General features: G+C 40.1%; 1 protein-coding gene and 1 pseudogene across 1 annotated transcript; both read left to right on the top strand.

Moving 5' to 3' along the window:
* Positions 1 to 3,007: 3,007 nt before the first annotated feature.
* On the top strand, positions 3,008 to 4,288 carry LOC105964481 (uncharacterized; annotated as a pseudogene).
* A 34-nt stretch (positions 4,289 to 4,322) lies between these two features.
* On the top strand, positions 4,323 to 5,422 carry LOC105964480 (uncharacterized). The gene has a single exon (XM_012988987.2). The coding sequence runs from the start codon at positions 4,568 to 4,570 to the stop codon at positions 5,396 to 5,398; it is 831 nt and encodes a 276-aa protein (XP_012844441.2). The 5' UTR covers positions 4,323 to 4,567; the 3' UTR covers positions 5,399 to 5,422.
* The last annotated feature ends 7,463 nt before the right edge of the window (positions 5,423 to 12,885 follow it).

Consider the following 12,885-nt stretch of genomic DNA (forward strand, 5'->3'; position numbering starts at 1 on the left):
TTAGGAATACGCATCTATAGAGATAGAGCAAGGAAGATGCTTGGCTTATCCCAAAGCCTGTACATAGACACCGTTATGAAACGGTTTAGCATGGAAGAATCGAAGAAAGGATTCTTGCCAATGTCCCATGGGGTTCGTCTCCCAAAATCTGGGTGTCCGCAAACACCTAGTGAAATCGAGGAGATGAAAAAGACACCGTATGCTCCTGCCATAGGAAGCATAATGTATGGCATGCTATGTATGAGACCCGATATTGCGTATGATGTGAGTGTCACAAGCCGATATCAGTCTAACCCCGGCCCGGCTCACTGGAAGGCCGTGAAAGATATCCTCAAGTACTTGCGAAGGACTAAGGATATATTTTTGGTCTATGGGGGTGCCGAGTTGAAATTTGAGGTCTTTACCGACCCTACTTTTCAATCGGATGTGGACGACTCAAAGTCGAACTCTGGATTTATATTCACGCTTAATGGTGGTGCCGTGTGTTGGACGAGTTCCAAGCAAAGCGCGACGGCCGATTCCACTACCGAAGCGGAATACATTGCAGCGCCCGGAGCTGCAAAAGAAGGGACTTGGAAAAGGAAGTTCATCCAAGAGTTGGATCTCATTCCTAATGCTAGTGATCCAGTGCCGTTGTACTGTGATAACACTGGGGCCGTGGCGCAAGCTAAGGAGCCGAGATCTCATCAGAAATCGAAGCATATTCTAAGGAAGTATCATGTAATCCGAGAGATCATTGATAGAGGTGAAGTTAAAGTAGAACGAGTCACCTCGGAAGAGAACGTTGCAGACCCCTTCACGAAGCCTTTACCCAGATCGGTCCACGAGAAACATCGAGAGTCGATGGGATTGCGATTCATGGGTAGTTGGCTTTAGGTCAAGTGGGAGATTGTTAGAGTAGCTGACCAATAAGCCAACATGTGGTTGTGGTGTTTCGTATTTATTATGGTAATAAACGAACCTTTTTTCGTATTAATGATAAAACACCTTGGCATTCTATATCTTTGTCCCTTTGTCACAAGCATAGATATAGTCCTTACAGTTATTACAAGTACTAGTAACTGATCGTTAGGATCGTGAGATATTTACTTAAGTATTATAACTGTTAAACGTGTTCCTAGTCGAAGGGTTACGCCATCAATGAGGATATCGGCCTTTCCCATTAAGAGAGTAGCACTTAGTGTATGTGTACTGCATCTCATCAGTAAACGGTATTGTGATATCGGCATGCATAAGTGGGTGCTCGTAAGTTGACGAGTTCACTGAACTCCCTCACCCTAGAAATCTCTAAGTGGTTCCCAATAATCGAGTAGATATATATGTGGTATAGTTGTACACCATCAGTCCTTATGACCTAGACATCACCGTGACTTCACTAGAGGACCAGTTGTATCGTGACCTGTCCCTGAGTTCCACCGAGGACCACCTCAAGTGCAAGTGTTCGTGTAGTCCGAAATCTAGTGGGAGGTCTGTGCATTGTAGTCGGGGATTCGATCGCTAGAATAGTCTTGGATGTCCTGTGTATTCTTATAGTTTGTGATCTCCCTAAGTCTCTGGCCAGAGCTGACTAAGTGATGATTAGAGAATTGGATTCTCTAAGTCATGCACGTAACGATTACAACACTTAGAACGATCGCACCGTCATTGAACAAATAAAGAGATCTCGATGAACCAATGCCTCTAGCTCAATCGGGATATATGAATCGAAGGGATCGTACTGTACGCTAACTATATCTGAAGGTTCTTGCAGGCACTTCATTTGTATCTAGGGAATCATGACGCGTAGTTGCTAGACGCCAATCTTGATTCGTTGGGTGATTAAGTTGAAACGAGCTTCATCTTGATCGTAACTCTAAAGGACGAGTTTTGACCACAAAGGGTTGTGGGCCCACGACTAGCTTACACCTGAACCATCGAGGGTCACACGGCTCGTGCACATGAGATCTTTGAATAAACGGTCAAAGGTAAAATGGTTTATCTTTGCATGATTGGAAGTCAATATGATTGGGTCCAACATTCGTAATTTGGAATTATGAATGAGAATAAGAAAAGGAAAATAATAGGCGAACATCTTAGTGGACTTTCTAAATCAGGAAGTTTCCAAATTTAGAAAGTGCACTGAATTAGGGTTTCCACTTTTGGAAAGTTGGAAATTGAGAATTGGCACTCGTAATGACGAGGACATTATAAGGATTCCGAAAATGTAATTTTTATAATTTTCCAAACATCAAATTGAGAGAGACGAGCGAGCAGGGCCGGCCCTTACAGGAAGCCAAAGAAGCCAATGCTTTGGGCCCCCAATTCCAAAAGGGCCCCAAAAAAAAATTTATTATTATTATATATATATATATATATATATATATATATATATATATATATATATATATATATATATATATATATATATATATATATATATATAACAACTATGTGGTTTACTTTGGTAGTGACACCACCCAACACCTCCTGCAACTTAAATAAAAAATCATTTAATCTAATGGGCCCCTTGAGGCTTAAAGAAAAGTAAAAAGAGAAAAACATAAAAAATGGATGTATCCCTAATAGAAGGAAACGTAGAAAACATTTCTACTGAAATTACAATATCTCTCAATCGTACTCACTGTAACACTTTTTGTGCGCCTCCCCAAAATTAAAAGGTATGTTTTCTGTTATTCTATAAATTAGTTTCAATTTCTAGTCTTGCATCAAAATTTTAGGAAAAGGGGATATGGGTTCTTATTTACAAGTGTAGATTTATATTATATATTTTTTGTCGTTTTTCCTAGGCTATAAATCTTTGAAGACTGAAGTTGATCAAAAAAATTGGTGTTTTCACGGAGAGGGCTACGGACTACATCTTTTGATTTTCGACATACAATTGCTAGTAATGGGTCCTCGAAAACATATGAGTGGGAATGAGAAAAAGAAACAAAAACTAAAAATTGAGAAATTTGTGCAATCTCTACCAACAATAAAGAAGTTTGTAACATTCGGCAATATTAGTACAATGGGTTCGGGTTCAACATCAATTGAAAATTCGATGAGCACTGATTTTCCAGTTGAGGCAGGATATGATTCGAATGTTGATGGCGATAATGAAGATCAAGTGAAAGAAGAAGATGAGGTCTTGGTGAATGAAGAATCTAATCAACAGAATGACGAAAATTTGAATGAAGATGATCAGGATAAAGATTTTCACGAAAGTTGTGAAGTGGGGCCGTTGAACATTTATGATCCTGGAAATTGGGCTAAGGTTGATCATTATCTGAGAAATATTTTGGTGGAAAGAGGACCGATAAGAATAACAGATAATGATGTCAGTTTTCCTAAAGATGAGAGTGGTAGACATTTCTCTTGTACGCTTTATGTTCGAGGTCTTTCGAATGGGGAGAAAGAAGATAGAAAATGGTTAGTATATTCACTTGTTGAAGACAAAGTATTTTGCTTTTGATGTAAATTGTTCAAACATGATAAAACCACTTCTCATCTAACTACTGGTGGACATAAAGATTGGAGGAATATTAGCAAGAGACTTAAAAGTCATGAAACAAGTAAAGAGCACCTGATATGCATGAGTAAATGGATTGATCTGCAGATGAGGTTGAGAAAGCACGAGACAGTAGATAAGAGTTTACAAGAGCAAATCAATAAAGAGAGGGAACATTGGCGACAGGTATTACTGAGGATAATTGCTCTTGTAAAAACTCTTTCTAATAATAATTTAGCATTTCGTGGAGATAATGAGAAAATTGATCTAGCGCACAATGGCAACTTCTTAAGCTTTATCCAGATGATTGCAGAGTTTGATCTAGTTATGCAAGATCACCTTCGGCGTATTAAGGATAAATCAATTCACCATCATTATCTTAGTCACAAAATCCAGAACGAATTGATTCAAATGTTGGCCAGTGAAACTAAGAGTACAATTGTGAAAATTGTGAAAGAGGCGAAATACTTTTCCATAATACTTGACTTTGGTAGTTCGGTGCGTAGATATTTCAGTTGTGCCAATAACAGTTAAAGAGTTTTTTTGCAATTTCTGAAAGTGGATGACACAACAGGTTTGGGACTTTTTAATGTACTTGTTGATGCATTAAGCACTCTTGAACTTAATATTGCGGATATACGAGGTCAAGGATATGATAATGGGGCTAACATGAAGGGAAAACACAAAGGTGTTCAGAGAAGATTACTTGAAGTGAATCCGACAGCATTTTATACACCATATGGTTGTCATAGCCTAAATCTTACACTTTGTGACATGGCTAGTTGTTGTACCAAAGCATAATCTTTTTTTGGAGTCGTGCAGCGTATTTATACTTTGTTTGCGTCTTCTACAAAGCGGTGGGATATTTTGAAACGTCGTGTACAAGAACTTACACTTAAGCCATTGTCTCAAACTCGCTGGGAAAGTCGTGTTGAAAGTCTCAGAGTTATTAGATATCAAGCGCCAAAAATAAGAGATGCATTACTAGACTTGGCAAATAGTAGAGAAGATGCAAAAACAAAGAGTGAAGCTAATTCTTTGGTTTCTCACGAACTTGAGAATTTTGAATTCTTGTTTGGCATGATTACCTGGCATAATGTGTTGTTCGCTATAAATGTTGTTAGCAAAATCCTTCAAGCTGAAGATATGGATATTGATGTTGCTATCAAACAACTTAAGGGGCTCATTTCTTTTTTTGAGAAGTATAGAGAAACTGGGTTTTTAGAGGCCAAGGCAGAAGCTGAGGAAATTGCAAATACGATGGGAATTGATCCCGTGTTTTCTGAAAAGCGCATCATTCATAGAAGAAAACATTTTGATGAGAGCTCTACTGAAGACGTTGTACAATCGGTTGAAGAATGCTTTCGAGTGAAGTACTTTCTTTATGTGGTGGATCAAGCTCTTTTATCGCTTAGTACCAGATTTGAACAACTTCAGAAATATGATGAGAAGTTTGGTTTTTTGTTTGATTTCAAGAGGCTAAAATCAATTGATGATGAGACATTAAATACTTACTGTGTCAAACTTGAAGAATATCTAACACATGACACTTGCGATATTGACGGGACTGATTTATCGATGGAGTTGAAAGTTTTGAGATATGTTTTACCAGAAGAAATGAAAAGGCCAATTGAAGTCTTGAACTATTTACAGGTTATAGACGGTGGTTTTCCAAATACATGGATTACTTATCGGATATTGTTAACAATTCCAGTTACGGTTGCATCTGCTGAGAGGACATTTTCAAAGTTGAAGTTGATTAAGTCTTACCTTCGATCAACCATGTCACAAGAGAGACTAAATGGACTAGCTATGTTGTCTATTGAGAAGGATATCGAGAGGAAGATCGATTATTCAAGTGTTATTAATGATTTTGCTTCAAAAAATGCTAGAAGGGTAATATTTAAGTGACTTTTTTTATTGAATGTTTATGAGTTTTATCCTCCTTCATTATAATGTATTTATTTTTATTCGAAACACATTTTTCGCTTACTGAAGTTATTCTCGGCCTATATTTATTTCTTCACTAAATGTAATTTTTTTAGGGATAATGTAATTTGTTAGTAGTACCTTATTTTTGTTTTGGTAGTTTAATAAAAACTTGCAAAATAAAATTAACGATGGACGAGTTGTATTAATCTTAATGTTCGGCGAAAAAAAAACTTACTAAAATTGGAACTACAAAAGGCCCCGTTTTTCAATCTTGCTTAGGGCCCCCAAATTCATAGGATCGGCCCTGCGAGCGAGTAAAAGAACCAACGAACTTAAGCTGTCGGGCCCGGTCCAACTTAAGTCCGTTAGGGTTTTATGCAAGACACTATAAAAACTTGATTTATAGGTCTTGCACAAAGACGACACACGAAACCCTAACCCTAGCCGCTCCCTCTCTCTCTCGGCCATCTTCTCCCGCGGCCACCACTGCCGTCGCCGCCGCAAACTTGCCGGAATCGGCCACCCCTTGGCCGATCCCTTTTGGTAATTCTTTCATTCTTTCTATTCTTTCGTTTTTATAACTATTACGTGTCTACTGTTGGGAATCGGACACGTGTACGCAACGGAAAACAAAAAAAATATGCGATTTAAAAAACTTTAAACACACATAAACACATGCCCGATAATTGAAACAATTAATTGCGTACCTTTGCGCTTCCAGCGAAATTTAAAAACAACATTCATGCTTAATAATTCAACCGAATTTAAATCAATTAGCATGCTCGCGTTTAAATCAAATATTAATGCTCGCGATAAATAAATAATTCCATGTATTCACATAAAATCATACAAGAACGAACATAAACATTCTATTTAAACGTAAACGAATCAAGGAACAATGAATTCGTGAGTTTACCTCTTGAAGCGTGAGGTAGGCGCACTAAGCAAAACAAGATTGCTACGGAAACCAATCCGTACAATCCGGGGCAGCAGCGGTGGAGTGGCAGCAGCGGCAAGACGAGCCACGGCGGCGCGTGTGACTCACGCGCAGTCTTCGGGCGGCGCGTGGGGATGCGTGCGGCTTCAGCTCGTGTGCTACTCCTCGATTCTTCGATCTTCGATCTTCCTCCTCTCGGATTTCACCTCGTATACTTCGATCTACTAAACACGTGGCACTAGACACGTAATAGTTAGAAAAACGGAAGAAAAGAAAGAAGGAAAGGAATACCGAAAGAGATCGGTCAACGGATGGCCGATTCCGCCAATTTCCGGCGACGCGGCGCGGGTGGCCGCGGTGGAGAGTGGCCGAGAGAGAGAGAGACGGCTAGGGTTAGGGTTTTTGTTGTGTGTTGTGTGTAAGACCTATAAATCAAGTATTTATAGTGTCTTGCATAAAACCCTAGCGGGCTTAAGTTGGACCGGGCCCAACAGCTTAAGTTCGTTAGTTCTTTTACTTGCTCGTCTCTCTCAATTCAATGATCGAAAAATTGTAACGATTACATTTTCGAAATCATTATAATGTCCTCGTCATTACGAGTGCCAACTCTCGATTTCCAACTTTCCAAAAGTGGAAACCCTAATTCAGTGCACTTTCTAAATTTGGAAACTTCCCGATTTAGAAAGTTCACTAATACGTTTGCCTATTCTTTTCCTTTTCTTATTCTCATTCATAATTCCAAATTACGAATGTTGGACCCAATCATATTGACTTCCAATCATGCAAAGATAAACCATTTTAACTCTGACCGTTTATTCAAAGATCTGATGTGCACGAGCAGTGTGACCCTCGATGGTTCAGGTGTAAGCTAGCCGTGGGCCCACAACCCTTTGTGGTCAAAACTCGTCCCTTAGAGTTACGATTAAGATGAAGCTCGTTTCACCTTAATCACCAACGAATCAAGATTGGCGTCTAGCAACTACGCGTCATGATTCCCTAGATACAAATGAAGTGCCTGCAAGAACCTTCAGATATAGTTAACGTACAGTACGGTCCCTTCGATATATATGTCCCTATTGAACTAGAGGCATTGGTTCATCGAGAACTCTTTATTTGTTCAATGACGGTGCGATCGTTCTAAGTGTTGTAATCGTTACGTGCATGACTTAGAGAATCGAATTCTCTAATCATCACTTAGTCAGCTCTGGCCAGAGACTTAGAATGATTACAAACTATCAGAACACACAGGACATCCAAAACTATTCTAGCGATCGAATCCCCAACTACAATGCACAGACCTCCCACTAGATTTTGGACTGCACGAACATTGGCCCTTGGGATGGTCCTCGGTGGAACTCAGGGACATGTCACGATACAGTTGGTCCTCTAGTGAAGTCACGGTGATGTCTAGGTCATAAGGACTAATGGTGTACAACTATACCATAGATATCTCTACTCGATTATTGGGAACCACTTAGAGATTTCTAGGGTGAGGGAGTTCAGTGAACTCGTCAACTTACAAGAACCCACTTATGCAAGCCGATATCACAATACCGTTTACTGATGAGATGCAGTACACATACACTAAGTGCTAGTCTCTTAATGGGAAAGTCCTATATCCTCATTGGTGGCGTAACCATTCGACTAGGAACACGTTTAACAGTTATAATACTTAAGTAAATATCTCACGATCCTAACGATCAATTACTAGAACTTGTAATAACCGTAAGGACTATATCTATGCTTGTGACAAAGGGACAAAGATATAGAATGCCAATGTGTTTTATCATTTATACGAATAAAGGTTCGTTTATTACAATAATAAATACGAAAGACCATAGCCACATGTTGGCTTGTTGGTCACCTACTCTAACAATCTCCCACTTGACCTAAAGCCAACTACCCATGAATCGTAATCCCATCGACTCTCGATGTTTCTCATGGACCGATTTCGGTAAAGGCTTCGTGAAGGGGTCTGCAACGTTCTCTTCTGAGGTGACTCGTTCTACTTTAACTTCACATCTATCAATGATCTCTCGGATCACATGATACTTCCTCAGAATATGCTTCGACTTCTGATGAGATCGCGGCTCTTTAGCTTGTGCCACGACTCCGGTGTTATCACAGTACAACGGTATTGGATCACTAGCATTAGGAATGACACCCAAATCTTGGATGAACTTCCTTATCCAAGTCCCTTCTTTTGCAGTTTCGGATGCTGCAATGTATTCTTCGGTAGTGGAATCAGCCGTCGTGCTCTGCTTGGAACTCTTCCAACACACGGCACCACCATTAAGCGTGAATATAAATCCCGAATTCGACTTTGAGTCGTCCACATCCGATTGAAAACTAGAGTCGGTAAAACCCTCTAATTTCAACCCGGTACCCCCATAGACCAAAAATATATCCTTAGTCCTTCGTCTTTCACGGCTTTCTAGTGAGCCGGGCCGGGGTTAGACTGATATCTGCTTGTGACACTCACAACATACGCTATATCGGGTCTCGTACATAGCATGCCATACGTTATGCTTCCTATGGCAGAAGCATAAGGCGTCTTTTTCATCTCCTCGATTTCACTAGGTGTCTGAGGACACATAGATTTCGAGAGACGAACCCCATGGGACATTGGCAAGAATCCCTTCTTGGATTCTTCCATGCTAAACCGTTTCATAACGGTGTCTATGTACGGGCTTTAGGATAATCCAAGCATCTTCCTTGCGCTATCTCTATAGATGCGTATTCCTAATACATAGGATGCTTCTCCCAAATCCTTCATTGAGAAACGTGTGGACAACCATGCTTTCGTTTGTTGCAACATTCCTACGTCATTCCCAATGAGTAGAATGTCATCAACGTAAAGCACTAAAAATATCACTGCCCTCCCACTAACCTTCTTGTATACACAAGGTTTCTCCGGATTCTTCTCAAAATCAAACTCTTTGATAGTTGAGTCGAACCTAATGTTCCAACTACTGGATGCTTGTTTCAATCCATAAATGGATCGCTGGAGCTTGCAAACCTTTTGCTCACTTCTAGAAGATATGAAGCCTTCCGGCTGCGCCATGTAAATTTCTTCCTCAATATCTCCATTAAGGAAGGCGGTCTTCACATCCATTTGCCATATCTCGTAGTCGTACCACGCAGCTATGGCCAGCAAAATCCTAATGGACTTCAGCATCGCGACTGGCGAAAAAGTTTCCTCATAGTCAACACCTTGCCTTTAAGTGTATCCTTTCGCTACCAATCTAGCTTTATAGGTCGATACCTTTCCATCCACTCCAATTTTCTTCTTATAGATCCACTTGCACCCTATAGGAACAATTCCCTTGAGTGGATCTACCAATGTCCACACCTTGTTGGAGTACATGGAGTCCATCTCGGATTTCATGGCAGTTAGCCAATGTCCCATGTCCGCATCCGATACGGCCTCATTGTATGTTCTTGGATCTTGTCCAAGATACACATGATCTTCATCATTCTCGAGGAGGAATAACCTATCCGGCATTTTCCGAACTCTTTCGGATCTACGTACTGTAGGTTCAGGAGGTATATTAGTGGTTTTTTGTATTGGTTCGATTACTTGTTCTTGCGTTTGAACTTCACTTTGTGGTTCTTGAACTACTTCAAGTTCTATCATGCTGCCTTTTCTATCGGATATAAACTCCCTTTCCAAAAAGGTGGCATTTCTCGAAACAAACGTCTTTGCTTCCTTGACATAATAGAATTCGTACCCCATTGAGTCTTCGGGATATCCCACAAAATAGCATAAGTCGGATTTACTATCTAACTTGTCTCCCACTAATCGCTTCACATAAGCGGGACAACCCCATATCCTAATATGTTTGTAGTTGGGTTTCCGGGAATGCCAAAGTTCATAAGGTGTGGATTTAACTGCTTTGGTGTTAACTCTATTCAGTAAATACGCGGCAGTGCAAAGTGCATGACCCCACAAGTATGCCGGTAAGTTCGTAAACCCCATCATTGGTCGAACCATATCTAATAAGGTTCTATTCCGACGTTCGGAAACTCCATTAAGTTGAGGAGTTCCAGGCGGAGTCCATTGAGATTGTATCCCATTTTCTTTTAGATAGTCAATGAACTCGATGCTCAAGTATTCTCTACCACGATCGGATCGCAACTTCTTAATACTTCGTCCGAGTTGCTTCTCTACTTCATGTCTAAAATCTTTGAACCTTTCAAATGTTTCAGACTTGTACTTCATCAAGTACACATACCCATACCTAGAATAATCGTCGGTAAAGGTAGCGAAGTAGTTGTATCCACCCTTCGCACTAACACTTAGTGGACCACATACGTCTGTATGGATCAAATCCAATAGACCCTCGGCTCGTTCCATTTTCCCTTTGTAGGGTGACTTGGTCATTTTTCCTTTAAGGCAAGATTCACAAGTTTGTAGTGATTTCACGTCCCCCAAAGAGAACAATCCTTCAATAACAAAATCGTTCATCCTTCTTAAAGAGACATGACCTAATCTAGCGTGCCAAAGTTGTGCGAGGTTTTGATCTATCCCGTTACGTTTTGCTGATATAACATTAATAGGTATTTCATTTGGATTTAGTTCATACAAGTTGTTTAACAGTCGTCCTTTGCAAATCAAATTCTCATTCTTTTGTATAATGCAAATCGAATTTCCAAAAACAAAAGTAAAACCTTCAATATCTAATACATGAATAGAAATAAGGTTTCTAATGAGGGACGGAACAAATAAACAATCGTTCAAAACAATAGGAAAACTAGAATCCAAAACATTTAAGTAAATCGTGCCAATGGCTTCAGCAGAAACTCTTGCTCCATTCCCCATCGAAAGCATGCATGTGAGACTCATATTTCCTCGCAAGCGCGGGCTCCATGGCGGCTATCATATAGCACCTAGCATGTGTGTCATCTTTCTTCCATGCTTCATAAGTTTCCTTTTCAGCATCAGTCGTTGTTGCAGGTATAGTGGCGGGAAGTCTCTCGTTCAGAACATAGAGACGCACCTCAACGGTTAGCACAAGCTTAAGACTACGCAACCAATCTAGGTAATTAGGGCCATTGAGTTTATTGTCGAGGATTGACATTATGGGATTCTTAGACATGATTATCTGAGAGGTATAGAGAAGAGGATTATTAGAGATTCGCGTTAAATGATTGTTGCAATTAAATGTTTGGCCTTATGTTATTTAATTGTTCTCCCACTAATTTTATCGAGTTCCACTTCCCTCTAGTAGACAAACGAGAAAACTGACTTTTCTTAATGGGCTTTAGGTCCAATAGACAAATATAACCCGTAGTTAATCTAGCCCGATTATATTTGCCCAAAGGTAGATCACAATCAATCATATCCACAATATGACCCTAAATTAATTTTCCTCACACTTGATAATGACCTAAGATAATCTCGCGAATATCAAAATCGTCGTGTGTCAAGTCTAACCTACCAATCTGAAATAAATTTTTTTTTTTTTTTTTCAGTGAACCGGTTCGGCCCAACCGGTCTGACCGGTTCGGACCGAAGCGGTCCGGTTCTGCCCGGTCCAGTTGACCCAAATAAGTGGGCCGAGTCAGTCGGACCGAGAACCGGTCTGACCGACCCGAATCCACATGGATTCGGTCAATTGGATCGTGCATAACCATCGAACCGGCCGGTCCGACCGGTTCGATCCGAACAAATTAAAAACCGACATTTTAAAAATAATTTCAGATCCGATTTTCCAATTTTAAACAATTTTAAAGCTGGAAAAATTCTAAACAATATTTCAAAAATATTTTAAACTTACGAAAACTCCCAATTACATAATACAACAATCACTACTTTAATAAATCGAACATGCATAAAATCATAGCATATTAAAACGAACGCAATTAATTGCGCAACGAGCTCTGATACCACTATTGGGAATCGGACACGTGTACGCAGCGGAAAACAAAAATTTTATGCGATTTAAACAACTTTAAACACACATAAACACATGCCCGATAATTGAAACAATTAATTGCGTACCTTTGCGCTTCCAGCGAAATTTAAAAACAACATTCATGCTTAATAATTCAACCGAATTTAAATCAATTAGCATGCTAGCGTTTAAATCAAATATTCATGCTCGCGATAAATAAATAATTCCATGTATTCACATAAAATCATACAAGAACGAACATAAACATTCTATTTAAACGTAAATGAATCAAGGAACAATGAATTCGTGAGTTTACCTCTTGAAGCGTGAGGTAGGCGCACTAAGCAAAACAAGATTGCTACGGAAACCAATCCGTACAATCCGGGGCAGCAGCGGTGGAGTGGCAGCAGCGGCAAGACGAGCCACGGCGGCGCGTGTGACTCACGCGCAGTCTTCGGGCGGCGCGTGGGGATGCGTGCGGCTTCGGCTCGTGTGCTACTCCTCGATTCTTCGATCTTCGATCTTCCTCCTCTCGAATTTCACCTCGTATACTTCGATCTACTAAACACGTGGCACTAGACACGTAATAGTTAGAAAAACGGAAGAAAAGAAAGAAGGAAAGGAATACCGAA

Source organism: Erythranthe guttata, chromosome 12 (assembly GCF_056151865.1).
Source record: "Erythranthe guttata isolate IM_541 chromosome 12, IM_541, whole genome shotgun sequence".
Classification (NCBI taxonomy): Eukaryota; Viridiplantae; Streptophyta; class Magnoliopsida; order Lamiales; family Phrymaceae; genus Erythranthe; species Erythranthe guttata.

Excerpts from the sequence above, each read along its gene's own strand:
- LOC105964480 (XM_012988987.2), top strand. The coding sequence starts at position 4,568 with ATGATTACCTGGCATAATGTGTTGTTCGCTATAAATGTTGTTAGCAAA.